The sequence below is a fragment of the Xenopus laevis genome, chromosome 3S, assembly GCF_017654675.1.
Source record: "Xenopus laevis strain J_2021 chromosome 3S, Xenopus_laevis_v10.1, whole genome shotgun sequence".
Taxonomy (NCBI): domain Eukaryota; kingdom Metazoa; phylum Chordata; class Amphibia; order Anura; family Pipidae; genus Xenopus; species Xenopus laevis.
The window spans coordinates 119654630-119669371 of record NC_054376.1 but is presented as its reverse complement, the minus strand read 5'-3'; the positions used below and the strand labels follow the sequence as shown (position 1 = coordinate 119669371).

Here is a 14742-nt window from a genome sequence, read left to right as displayed (position 1 = left end):
AAACGATTGGATCACAAAGACGGACTTCTGCTAACAAAACAGTCACAACAAAGGGTGAAGGGAGGGGCTAGTATACTGGTCATGTGGAAATCAGAGATGAAGATTAAGGAAGATTTAGCCTCCCCAAAAAAGGACCAATTGCTATGTACCATACATTAATTAGTGTAAGGCAAGGGTCCCCAATCTTTTTCACACGTGAGCCAAATTTAAATGTAAAAAGAGTTGGAGAGCGACACAACCATGACAAAGTCCATGGAGATGTCAAACAAGGACTGTGATTGGTTGTTTGGTAGCCCTATATGGACTGGTAGCCTACACATGACTCTGTTTGGCAGTACACTTGTTTTTTAAGAAACTAAAACTTGCCTCTAAGCCTGGAATTCAAAAATAAGATCCTGCTTTGAGGCCAATGGGAGCAACATCCAAGGGATTGGTGAGCAACATGTTGCTCGCGAGCTACTGGTTAGGGATCACTGGTGTAACGGTCCAATGCCCTTTCTTGAGTATGTGTATATATATATATATATATATATATATATATATATATATATATATATATATATATATATATATATACACTTTGAACTTTATATATATATATATATATATATATATATATATATATATATATATATATATATATATATATATATATATAAATATATATATACTGTATTATATGTTCTTCTTACCTGCATTCATATCAATCAATTGTTCTTTCTTCTGCTGCTTCTCTAACCTCTCCTTCTCTGCCTTCTCCTTGGCAAGTTTGGCTCTTTTCATCTTCTCCTCTGTTTCCCGTCTCTTCTGGTTATCTTTGAGAGCTTGCTGCATGAAGATAATATAATCTATCTTCAGAGTAATCTAAGGATGGGTAGGTGTGAGGAATAAAGAGGAAAAAGGTGCTACAGAGTAGATAACTGCTTCAGGGAGCAGCAATCTACAGGGCCAAAAAAAAAATGTTTATGGATTTATTCATTTTTTTGGCCCTGTGTATTGCTTTGAGTGCCGGATTGCCCCATTTGTTCTATTTGATACTGAATCCCCATTTGTATACAAATAACTTTGCATTAAATGACCCAGGCCCAACAAAGAAAGTTTCGTTTCTTAAGCATAGGGAGATGGAGAAAATTTCCCAGTGCCAAAATGAATTGACCCAGAAATCAAGACAATGCTTCCATTTGCCTTTTACTTATCCATTGTTGCTGCTTTTCTTGTTCTCCATTGCAACTTTAACTCCCCAAGCTTCACACAAGACTTGAAACGCTAAAGAATTACTGAGAATATTGTTAGTGGGAGAAAGAAGATGAAAAATCAGAAATAAGCCAATGTTATTTTCACTTGCCAAGAACATGTTTCTGAAATTCTGCAGGTCTGAGAAGAACTCTTCAATGGAAGTTTTCTTGGGGTCAAACACAAAGTATTTCCCCAAATCTTGGAACAACGACAGCATGTTTTCGTGCATCATGCAAAGTTTTGTATACTGTTCTTGAGCTTCCTTGACAAATATGTATAAACAATGGTCAAGGTTGATAAACAAAAAGATAGTATTAAATAAGAGAGAATGGGCTTCAGCTTTAAAAGCTGTATGTCATAGATGACTCATTTAACTGTAACACTAATGATAACAATAAGAACAACAACAACAAGGTGCCCATTTATTGAAAAACACTTATGGGCAGATTTGTGAAAATTCAAAATTCAAATTAGAATTTTTTATTTCTTTATGCCCACAATTGTCAAATTTGACTAGGGAATTATTAAAATTTGATTTGAGTTTTTTAAAAAAAAAAAATTAGATTTTCGAGATTTATCATACACTAGCCCTTTAAGAACGCAAATTCAACTATTCACCACCGAAAACCTGCTGAATTGCTGTTTTAGTTAATGGAAGATGTCCTGGGATCAATTTGGAGTTGTTTGCAACCTTCCTGACATTCAAATTTTTTTTCGGAGATATAACTTGAATCGAGTTTTCAGGCCGATCCTATTCACCTGAGCTTTGAAAATTAGATTTTTTTAATACATTTCGATTGGTCAAATTTTGAGCTCGTGGGAGTTTATGGGAGATTTAAAAAACTCCCATGAATATGAATTAAAAAAAAAAAGGCAATACAAAATTTTCCCCCCTGAGGCAAATTGGAGAGGCTTCAGATGGGTTTTTTTTGCCTTCCTCTGGATCAACTGGCAGATAGGTAGTTAATTAAAAAAAAAAGGTTGAACTCGATGGACATGTGACTTTTTTCAACCTTACTTACTATGTTACTAAATGCCAGCCTTAATAAAACACCCAACATTTTCAGTCATTTAACGAAATAACCTGTTGCTCTAGAACATCTGTAGGCCAGTCATTAAAGCTGGGTACAAAAAAGGTCCAACTGAATTCCAATTGTAATCATGCAGATTTTGCAATGGACATGCTGTTAAATCAGTTCAGACAATGGTCGTTGTACAATCAACTGCCTAAACAACTGGATCATGGTGGATAGGACATTTTGGCCACTAGTAAAGAAGTTTAGCCATCAAGGCAATGATCTTAAGACCTTCTTGAGATAACACTCAACATTGATCTTTACTTTATATTTTTCCGTGGTAAAATCACCCTTTAGTTTGAATTAATTGTGTTTTATTTTCCATCTGTCAAGCTATATATATTAAAAAGGATATTGCCATCTTTTCTACAAACTTATCCTTGTCATCTTCTGCTGGTGGGAAGCTCTCAATGTCTGTCTGAAGGTCTGCAATCTGCTTTTTCATTTGATCCAAGTTCTTTTGCAATGTTTCAGCCGACACTGGAAGAAAAGGTAAGAAATGATGTACAGTGCAGCGCTGAAGGCAAATTATAGCTGGAAGTATAGAATGCTATAGAGCCACAATATATTGCAACTGGGAAGTGAAAGACTACCTTTACATACATTAATAAATTACAAATAACAGGGAAAAGGTACCTCTACTGGCCTTTTCTACATGAACCATCTCATCTGGAAACTTCAATACATCAGGGTAGTCATTCTCACAAGTCTCAACAAGGAAATGTAGCAGCGTTGTTTTCTGGTCTGCTGATTTGGTATCTTTTAACTTGCAGAAAGAGATGGAGATATAGCTATTGTTTTCAAATTTACAGATCAGGCCATTTATCGGTTTTAATTGTTTGTTAAGTGAAACACAACTGACACAATGCTCTACGTTGCACAATGCACATTCTAATTAATACAGCAGAACCCCCATTTTAATTATTTCAGGGGACCAGAAAAAATTGGTGTAAAATCTAGGAAAATTTAAAATCAGGGTAATGTATTGTGCATAATATACAGAAGGGACCACAAATAAACAATGTAAAATGAGAGAAAACTTAAAATCAGGGGACTTAAAATGGGGGTTCTACTGTATATACTATTACTTAATGAATGCTTTTCATGTATGTAACTTTCTGGTAAGCTAAGGGACCTCTGATCAAAGGTTGTTCTTGCTTCAAGGGGGTCTTGAACCAAAGGAGTCGGACAACCATTACACTAAAGACATACTCGGGCAGATAAAAGCTGCCGACAGTTTATTGACCAGTGTGTGGGGCCCTCCGACAGACTTCCCCGGTATCTGGTTGAAAGTCGGGCAGATGTCGATCAGGCAGGGTTAAAAATTTTGTCAGATCGCGGGCGCATCTGTTCGTTGATGTGGCTCCGCGATCCCTAGGACCTACGATCGGATCAGCCCGATATCGCCCTCCTCAATGTGGGCATATTGGGGATAGATCTGCTCGTTTGGCGAAATCGCCAAACGATCAGATTTCTACGTGTATGGCCCCCATCAGGTATGATGTGATAATCCTATAACAGGCCCCTCTGTAAAGGCCCCCATACCCAGGCCGATAAAAGCTGGTGACAGACCGTATTGGCAGTTTATTGGCCCATGTGTGGGCCATCCGACAGGCTTCCCGATCTCGATCGGGCAGGTTAAAAAATCCTGTCGGGCCCACAATCGGATCAGCCCGATATCGCCCACTTCAATGTGGGCATATTGGGGAGAGATTCACTCATTGGCGACATTACCAAACGAGCGGATCTCTACGTCTATGGCCACCTTAAGTCACAAGTCATGCAAATGAATAGACCAGCTACTATGCAATATGTCACTGCTCTAACCCTTAAATGCAATACTGTAGAAGAGAGGTGCTTATTTGATTCCAACCTTGCAAAGAAAACTAATGTCAAAGCCAAAAGCCCCAGCGTTCCTTGATCCAGCGTTCATGTAGTTCCCAACCAGCAGTATGATTTCCAGGAGACCAGCAAAGCTTTGGCACTTTCGCACTTCTTCACAAGCAGCTGTCACCGACACAATGTCTGGCTTAATATTTTCAACTTGCTCGTTAAAGAGAAGTTTAAAGAGAATGGCATTGAGTCGTGGCTGCAATTGGGGGACACTGCACATCTGAAAGAGTAAAGGGGGAAGAAGTGTTGGTATTCTTTTTCCTGGTGATTGTTAAAAATAAATGTATATTGTCAAATAAAATGTATCTGCCTATATTTTTTTTTTTTTAAACTTGTATGTTTATTATGTAAAAAACGAGTTCAGAACAAACACTTAACTTGATTGTACATAATTAAAGCACATTTAAACACAAACAATATGCAAACTGTTTGGTACATGAAAGAAGGAAGAAAAGTAAAAAGAAAAGAAAGTAAAATAAAGCAATATAAAGGCGTCATGGAATAAAAGAAAAATCTTAGGTAGTACATGGCATATGTGGCATATTAGGTAAGGTAACAGGGTATGTAGCCTATTCCCCATAATCCAACTACCACCAGAAGCAGCAATGGCAGAGGGCATAACCTCACAAGAGTCATAGAGGGCGCAATGGGTCCCAAATTTGGCTACATTTGAGTTTGGACTCCAATGATCTTGCAATCATTCTCTCCATATGTTCCCTGAATTCCAATTGTTGGAGTAAGTGCTGTATATTAGGAGTCTCCTTTTGTTTCCAGGATTTCGCTATTAACGTAGCCGCAGTATTGAAAATGTGAAACAAGAGTTTTATCTGCCTATATTTTTCATAACATTTCTGTATTTGTTTTAATGCATTTCTACAGACATGAGGGTTTAAATCACGTAGGCTAACCAGCTACTCAGGTACAGTTGCATTCTACAGCTTTCTTGTGATGCCCACAGCAAAAAGTTGCCACCATCTGAGGGAGTTCGGATGGTACAGGCTTCAATACAAACAACAACACAAGACTACAAGTCTAGTGACATGACTATTAACTTTAGCCATGTAAACATTAACTTTAGCTCTGTGTCTTGTGCCCCCCCCCAATCACTTTCCAAAATCTATAATTCTGCACAAATATTTGATGGCAATGTTGAATAATACTTACCACTACTCCAAACTGCTCTGGCTCTGCCAAATCCTTGTACTCATCCTTGAACTCTGCCAACATCTGTAAGTGATCTGGTTCTGGTAACTGCTTGACCAGATTCTAAAGAAAACAAAATAGTAGAGTTAGAGGAGCATCCTTGGTACGGGTCATCATAAATCACTTTTTAGCTGAAATAAGGAACATGAACAGTTGCTGTAACAGAACAGAAAAGCACCAGGAGATATTCGTTCATCAGTAACTTAAACCTCTGGAGATGTTTGGACCCTGCTCAGACAAAGTTGCACCCAACCATGTCATACAGTTATTAAACTTGTATAGTAAACTGTTACAATCATGAAAACAAGACAAAAAAATATTGGAACTGCAAAATTGCACAGAACAGTACTCTGAGTAATATTCCATTACATTTGTGTGAGGTTCTATTTAAGGTTCTATTTAAGGTTTTTATCAATACATTTACGAGAAATGGCTGCCTCCAGCTTTTGCTGGAGACTTTGTCATAATCAACAAACACAGAAAAGACATAATTTCACAAAGACAAATATTTTTGAATCCACAATCTGTTTCAGGCATCAGTTGGTGGCTCTATCATACAGTGATCTGGTTTTGCCATATCCAGAGAAAAAGTATCATGTAGAAGAAGGTTCACTGGAGAGCTGTATTTTCAAGTGATTTTATTCAAGTTGCAAGCACAACATGTTTCGGACCTCAAGGGTATACTGCACCAGAGGAAGGACCCTTGAGGTCCGAAACATGTTGTGCTTGCAACTGGACTAAAATCACTTGAAAATACAGCTCTCCAGTGAACCTTCTTCTACATGATAATTTCACAAAGCCAGTAAACACTTTTACAGGGTTGGAGGTGGAGAAGACATAGATCTAGAGTGTTCTGTTTTGTGCTACAGCCAAAGACCAACAATGAGATTCCAATGTCCTCCTGGGATTCCTTACAAAAATGTTCACTGTATATCTTAAGACCAGCACTAGTGATGGGCGAATTTATTCGCCAGGCGCAAATTCGTGGCGAATTTGTGAGATTCGCCGGCAGCGAATAAATTCACGAAACGCCCGCGAAAATTCGCTGCAAAAAATCGATGGCGTCAAAATTTTTTTTCCGAAAAAACGTATGCTGGCGTCAAAAAAGGGCGCCAGCGTCAAAAAAACGGGCGCCAGCGTCAAAAAAAAACGGGCGCCGGCGTCAAAAAACGGGCGCCGATGTCAAAAAACAAGACGCCTGCGCCGTTTAGCTAATTTTTTGCAGTTTCGCGAAATTTGCAAATTTTTCGGCGAAGCAAAACACCGCAAATGCGACCATCACTAACCAAACACCACAAGCCAATATGTAGTAAAAACAAATTAAATAGGGTGCATTTTTTGGAGGCATTGTTGCTAGAAGCCTTTATCCATACAGCTATTAAGTAATGTATAGAGGTAATTCCTTCATATCTATCATGTTTTGTTTCTTTTGCAGTTTCCAAAAAATTTAGTTTTTGGGTAAGAACGATCTTTGCGAACTGATTTTACATTGAATATCTGTTTTAGAATGTATACTGATGATTGCGTAGTAATCATTTTCACATGCTAATTTTTATGGGCAGCCAATCAGTTTTTTTTTTTTATATTCCAGCAACCGATGTTTGATTTGGCGAATGGTGCACTAAATGTGCATAACTCTTCTACTAGAGCTTCTTCCAACAGGACAAATGACACAACATCATCAGATCACCCTCTCAAGAGACACTAGAACATAATAATGGCTTTTTGTACTCACTGAAATCATTGATTCAGTTAACACTTCTTCGTTCACCTCTAGGATGACATTTTTGATGTCCTGGTACGGCATTCTGAACGAACCAAGGAAGATTGCTGCAAAGGCAAAAAAAAACCACCAGTAAATATTGTGCAAACATATTTAACATGGGAGACCATCAGCATCTGTTTGAGTCAGCTAAATAGGGGGAGTTTGAGGAATATAAATGATGCTATTGTATAGTAGGGGTATAATAAATCTACAGTGCCAAGGTTTTCAGTAAAACGTTTGCCCTTAACTGTGCATCAAATTCAGTGCCACTACAGATTTTCTCTAAATATGTATTTATATGCAATGATCTCATAAAGTACTTTACAAGACAGCAAAATGCATGTATATTATTTCCAAACCAGTGATTTTAGTGCATGTATGGAGTCAAGTATCTTATTGCATCTGGATAGATGCAATATGGCACTGCGTCTCCTAAAAAAAAAAGCTATGAGTTAGGCCTTAGATCCCATATTTAAATTCTGATGCCCCAAATGTATTCACGCTCTTCATTTCAATAAATAAGATTTTCTCTGTTCAGTTTTCCGTTATTAGTAACTGCACAGCTTGTTTCCTGAATTTTTCTGAGCCAGTAGCATATTTGCAACTGAGAAACACGGCACAGGACATATTTGCATATTGTTTTTGCATACATGGTTATTGACTTCTTCTATTTCATTCAAAAGAGGTTCTGATAAAATTACCGAAAGCAAGTTAGATATCCTTTAAAGAAAAAGCATGAAAAATTAGCTCATTGTCCAACCCATGACATGTGCTTCCTCCTGCTGAGCAACTGTAGGCCTGGCTGCTGGTGGAAAGCTGGAAGTTGTAGTACAAAGGCTGCAAGTTGGACATACAGTTCTTGATGTTAAAAAAAAAACCATTTAATTTTTTTGTGCTTTGATGATCATTGTGATGCTAAGAGCATGCTATCTGTAAAACTCTGCTAAATCTCAAACTAATTTATGTAATCGATATTTGTGTATAATATTTCATGACTAATTTAACCTATAAACTCAATGATGAAGCCGTTGCCTTATTTCCAATAGACTTCTGCTAATAAAGCTGGCTATATGTGGGTGGATTTAAGCTGCCGATTTGGCCCCTAAAGACCGAGCTGGCAGCTCATCTGCTGGTGTGTGGGCCCTCCCCAACATATTCCTGGCCAAACATCAGCCACATACTGAGCAGGTTTGGAAATCCTGTTGGGCAAACATCACGTCTGCACTTGATGAAATCCTGTCCCATTATCATACAATCGTTGGCCTCAGCGTGAAACCCCGAGTTTGGCCTCGCCAAACAAGCAGATGTTAATGTGTATGGCTAGTTCAACACCAGTAAAGGACACACATAACGGTACAATTGCACATGCTCTGCAAGTGTTTTTCCGCCTTGAACCCGACTATGTAGGTTTACTTTCCTTTAATTGAAACGGTTATTAAAGCAATAGCACATGTTTTTGTCACCTCTACAAAGTAGTACCTAATAAATAAAACTCGACAACCCCCAGCATGGCAGCCCTGAAATGGCTATTAACTAGCGCTTACTGTGAGCAAGTAGCATTCTTTAATTTTTTTTTGTAAATTCTTTCTTTATTGCAATTTTAACAAAAAGGGGAAAGTAGGGAGGGGTACAGAAAGCAAGAGTATTCTTTAATTTAAAGTCAAACAGAATCAACGAATATTCAGAAATGTGCACAAAAAATGTGCAAATGTTATTCCATATTAAATCAGTTTACATTTAGTATTAGTGGCCGTTTGATATCAGTTGCTTTTCCTTGCACTTTTTTTTGGGGCTACTGAGATAAGTATAGCAGTTCATGAATGCTCCCGTGTCAGGCCAATTTGCACAGCATCATTTTTGAATAAACACAAAACATAGGGGCCCATTTACTAAGGGTCGAATTGAATTTTCGAATTCAAAAACTGCGAATTTCGAAGTAATTTTTGGGTACTTCGACCATAGAATAGGCCAAAATTCGATTTGAATAAACTTCGACTTCGAAAATTGAAGTACTGTCTCTTTAAAAAACTTCGACTTCAATACTTCGCCACCTTAAACCTTAATATTTAGCTAAGTTTTTCGAAGTCAAATTTTTTTTTTAAAAAAAAAAATTGTTTGTAACGAACAATCAAATGATTTTTACTTTGATCGAAAATGCCCGGAAAAAATACTGCGACTACCGAAGTATCAAATTTGATGGTCGAATTTAGAAGTTTTTCAACTTCGAAATTCGACCCTTAGTAAATGTGCCCCATAAAGTTGTGTAACAGAATGCAGACCCATTATACCACAACTTAAAGGGTGTATTGAATTTCACCAAATGCCATAGATGTAACCATGGGGGACGTTTAAAATAATTTACAAAAATAACCAAAATTAGTCATTTTAATTCTGATTTTAGTGATCTATGGTGTTACAGCTTCCCAGACTGCTAATTATCTCTGGGATTAGGACTTACACAGGTTCTGGGCTGTCTTGGAATCCAACACTTTGAGTTCCTTTGCTTTCTTCTTCTGTACAGCTTTTTTGTCATCACCTTCTTCACCTTTTTTTGCTAGAAGACAAAAATAAGATTATAAGAACTAAAACAATGGGAACAGAAATGATACTTAAAGAAGGAGGCTGATCCTCCGGGTATTTATTGTTTTCTAAGACAATGACATCCGCATACCTATACAACTGCTGCAAACAAAATTCAGCTGATTAGAAATTAATTTTACTGCAAAAGTCACCCTGTGAAATCACCCCCTTCTGGGGTGCTAGTAAGGTAAATGTTATGCTCATGTGGGTTTATGAAGAAATAGTAAGAAGATTTCCCCCAGTGCACAAACCCATAGCAATTACCCAAAATTAGTATGGATTAAAGGGGCGGTTCACCTTCAAACAACTAGTTGGTTTCAGACAGATCACCAGAAATAATGACTTTTTCCAATGACTTTCTATTTGCTACAGTTTTTCTAATATTGCAGTGTAAAGCATTTTTCACCTTCTGAAGCAGCCCTGGGAGGGGGTCGCCGACCCTATAAACTGTTCTAAATGGATACATTTAGTTGAACTGAAAAAGTGACTCACACTCCAATGGGCATATCTATCAAAGTGTTAGAAAAATCATCTCTATTCACTTGAATTATGTATAGGTATATATATATATATATTTCAATACAAGTCAAAAGAACTGTGGTATGTGATCTATTGATTTGAGTATAAAAGCAACACAAAAACAAAATGCTTCCAATACTGGAGAATTGGAAGCAGCATTATACAACAGAGGTTTCCATATGGAACAGGATGCTTTAAATTCCCCAATGACATTTTAAATTTAGAACATATTAATGGAGAAACAATCGACTGATGTATTGCTGTTCCAATGCTTTTCCTGCCAGACACCTTATCCGACTCCTTCCTGGGACAGAGTGCAGACAGCTTCTTATTGTAAAGCTAAATAAATCAAGTTTTGAACTGTGCTGAATACATTATTCTGCAGGTTTTGCTAATTTTGTATCTTGATCATCCTTGACTCATTTATCAGTATCATACATTTACTGTATGGCGCAAATTTACTAAAGGGCGAAGTGGCCGATTTATTAACGGTAGCTGGTGTAATTTCGCCAAGAAGATACACTTTGGCGCAACTTCGCACCCTAACGCCAGGCAAATTTTCGGTCTGGTAAAAGAGCGCTACTACACAAATTCACTAAATCCTCTATCGCCAGACTTGCCTTCGCCACCTCAGACCAGGCGAAGTGCAATAGAGTAGATAGGAGTTCCTCAAAAAAAAGTTGAAAAAAATGCTGGTGTTTTTTTCTACTTAAAGGGTGATAGACTGAAAAAGATCGTAATTTTTTTTTTTTGGGGTACCCTCCTTCCTCCCTTCATTTGCTAACATATGGCACCTAAACTATACTGTGGGCACATGTGTAGGGCATTAGAACAACTTTATATAATTTTATTAAGGTTCCCTGGCCTTGTGAAGTGTAATGTATTTGCTGCAACATATACGTCCATTGTACTTTAACTGCACGCCATATGTTAATTAGCCAACACTAGCGTAACTTCGAACTGCTGAGCGTAATTTCACCAGCGTTCAGTACCCTGTGCGCAACTTCGGATCTTCGTGAATTAGAGTTGTCCAGGCGAATTTAAGCCTGGCAAAGTGTTGTGATGTGCGCAACACCATCGCTGTTGAATTTTCGCCGGTTAGTGAATTTGCCCCTATGTATACAGTATTTATTTTTTGGGGAGGTAGTGACTGTCTATTACTAAAAGCTTCTTTCCCTGTGGGTGATGAGTTTTATTCAGAAGATTATAAAGAGGTACAATATATATGGCACAATGGTTACTCTTCTGTTATGAGAGAACATTACACGACCATGAAAAGATGCCGATAATTCAATTGGCAGCCCTCGAGAGCTAAAAAACAGATTCAACACTTCAACAGTAAGGTCACAGATGTGTACAAGTATCTCTCATCCTCTCAGGAAATGTGTGTGGGCTTTTCCCTTGGGAATGCCCTACAGCAGGACGTGACAAAAGCCATTCAGAAATAGACTAATAGTCTAACCAGGGAGCCGGAAGGATCCCTTCCTAAGACTGACAGGTGCCGGAAAGACTGTTGATGTGTGGATAGCTAAATATGGACATCTGGAAATCCTTGCAGTTGCCCAAAGTGATCAAATCTTGCCTAAAGGAAATGTCCTCGTACTCACACAAAAAAGGGACTGAACTTATTATCAAGTTTGTTTGTTATAAATGTATTATTTAAATGATCCACACTCCAAAGGGTACAGATAATAAAGCTTTATGTTTATACTGTGAACCTTGTGCTTTTACAAATATTTAGTTGTCAAAAAAAAAAAAAGCCACTGCTCCAGGCCCCGTAAGTATCGGCTCCAGAGTTTTGGAAATACTGATCTAGACTCTCCAGTTACTCTGACAAAGCAAGAGAAAATGTGCTTTTTCCACGGATACATTAAACAAAAAACCCAATTTTTCACAAATGTTATGCTATAACCTTTAAGAAAGCCAGCACTGGCTGATGTAACCTGTTGGGAGTTTTAAGCAACATGCTGCCTGTTTATTGTGTAATAGAGAATCTCATAATAATCGTTATATATTTTTTATACTTTTATATTTGTACACGATGTGACACATTTTTGTATTTCTTATAGTCCACCAGCGCCCTTTGTCATGTGTTATGGTAGATTTCTAGACTACCAGGGAATACAGGTATGGGACCTCTTATCCAGAATGATCAGGACCTGGGGTTTTCCGGATAATGGATCTTTCCGTAATTTGGATCTTCATGCCTTAAGTCTCTTAGAAAATCATGTAAACATTAAATAAACCCAATAGGCTGGTTTTGCTTCCAATAAAGATTCATTATATCTTAGTTTGGATCAAGAACATGCTACTGTTTTATTATTACAGAGAAAAAGGAAATAATTTTTAGAAATTTGGATAAAATGGAGTCTATGTGAGACAGGCATTCTTTAATTCGGAGCTTTCTGCATAACGGGTTTCCAGATAGCGGATCCCATACCTGTACAATTCTCACATGCACATTATAATGGGCTTAATTTCTTTGGTTTGAGTAACAAAGGTAGGGGATGAATGATTTTACACAAAATTATGAACATTTGCAAAGCAACTGCATTTCTCATTTTAACACCATATCTGTAACCATTCCAGTTCCATTTGCAAATCCTTCCCATGGAAAATAAAATTTGAAAATGTGACTAGCTTATGTAAGTCAGGATATTTCCTGCTGCAACGTAAAAAATGAAAATGCAGTCTTCGACACCATTTTGCTTTTATATAGCGTAAATGCATGTCATTATGGTGGTGCTGCTTCTATCTGTGATTAGGGTAGCCACCTAGCCGGTATTTTACCAGCCTTGCCGGTAAAAATTATTGTTGATCCCAAAGTTATTAAAGCTTAACCACAGCCCTTTAGCAGTAAAGATCTGTGTCTCCAAAGATGCCCCAGTAGCTCCCCATCTTCTTTTCTGCTGATTCACTGCACATGCTCTGTGCTGCTGTCACTTACTGAGCTTAGGGACCCACTCACAATATACAGTACACATAGAATAGAAATGTCACAATATAAGGCTGATTAGTAATTAATACAGATAATTACTACATGGCAGCACAGAAACCAGTGCAATTAGCATCAGAATTTAATAATCAGCAAACCTGTAGCATCAGCTTATATTACAGCCAGGGAAGCTCATTTTCTGCTGGATAATTAGTGACGAGCCCTAAGCTTAGCTTCTCAACAGCCAATCAGAGCCCACTGAGCATGTGAGTGTCACAGACACTTTCCAAGATGGTGACCCCCTGTGACAAGTTAGAAGTCCTGGATCATTGCTGCTATAGACAAACTGAAACTTGAGGCTGGTGCAATAAGTTCAGTATATAAAATATGGCATTTTTAGCCCTATTCAAATTTAGGGTTTAGTCCTTCTTTAATATGGAAAAAAGATAAATATACAGGAAGGCCAGTATTTTTTTCCAGAAAAGGTGGCAACCCTATCTGTGATGCACCGACATTTCTCCCGTGCCCCTCTATTTTATCAGGAATCTATCGTTTATAAGTAACACCACGGCTTTTCCTGTGCAAACTCAGCAAAAAAAACAAGCCGACTTGCTCTGGGCAGCTTCCCTGTGAAATTTGTTTTTAACATATCTGCGTCATTCGCACAAAATGGAGAGCAGGAGCTTAAAATGGCCTGCAGCTGGGAGAAAACAAAAAGTATATAGAAAAATACAGCCATCTCCCCAAAAATAGCTCAATTGCACAGCCTGCTGCTCATACGCATGAAGTACAGGCTCTGTTTTACATTTACAAAAATAACAGGGATTTTTTTTATTTTATTTGCCATTCCCTGGGATTCAGATAGAAGCAGGCCTGGGCTAGGGTTGCCACCCGGCCGGTGTTGTACCAGTCTGGCCGGTAAAAATGATGGTTGATCCCAATGTTATTAATAGGGAATAAAGATAAATATATAGGAAGGCCTAAAAAGGTGGCAACCCTTAGCCTGGACTGAGAATCAAAATAGGCCCTGCCATTTCAGGTACACAGAGGCCCAAACAGCTCCCGCACCAGCCCAATAAACAGTAACTGTCTGTGGCAACTTACAGCAGCCCCTGTGGCTTTTGCCAGAACCCACAGATTGCCAGTCCGGGCCTGGATAGAAGTACATCAACTATCCATACCTCCCAACATTTTGGAAGTAAAAAGAGGGACAAAATTTTTTTTCCCGCACGTAGCGCAGCAATTTTTTTGACCGCACCCTTTCTGTGGCCACACCCCCTAATTACCATGTTTGTTTTACAAAATTTGGCAGGTTATGAAAGTTTGAAAATATTTCTCCTTATCTAAGCTGTGTTTTTGTGTCTCAAAATTGTTACAAAGTATCTTATTTGCACCTGTTAGCTGTTCTGGGCTCTCTGTTATAAGCCAATTAAGTGAGAAACTTTGTTTCTTTTTCTGGCTGTTCAGTGTATAGAAAAGAGGGACTTTCCAGTACAAATGAGGGAGCTGTCAAAAGAGGGACTGTCCCTCCGAAA

General features: G+C 38.1%; 1 protein-coding gene across 1 annotated transcript in view; it reads right to left on the bottom strand.

Annotated features, from left to right (window-relative positions):
- The window catches only part of diaph1.S (diaphanous related formin 1 S homeolog), a 172559-nt gene that overhangs the window by 17077 nt on the left and 140740 nt on the right, over positions 1-14742 (bottom strand). Inside the window, exons 19-26 of the mRNA XM_041588777.1 lie at positions 9632-9727; positions 7144-7238; positions 5370-5471; positions 4186-4425; positions 2949-3078; positions 2668-2792; positions 1346-1510; positions 693-828 (exon numbers count right to left, since the gene is read on the bottom strand). Of these exons, the coding sequence (XP_041444711.1) occupies positions 693-828; positions 1346-1510; positions 2668-2792; positions 2949-3078; positions 4186-4425; positions 5370-5471; positions 7144-7238; positions 9632-9727 (1089 nt within the window). The remainder of the gene's footprint in view (positions 1-692; positions 829-1345; positions 1511-2667; positions 2793-2948; positions 3079-4185; positions 4426-5369; positions 5472-7143; positions 7239-9631; positions 9728-14742) is intronic.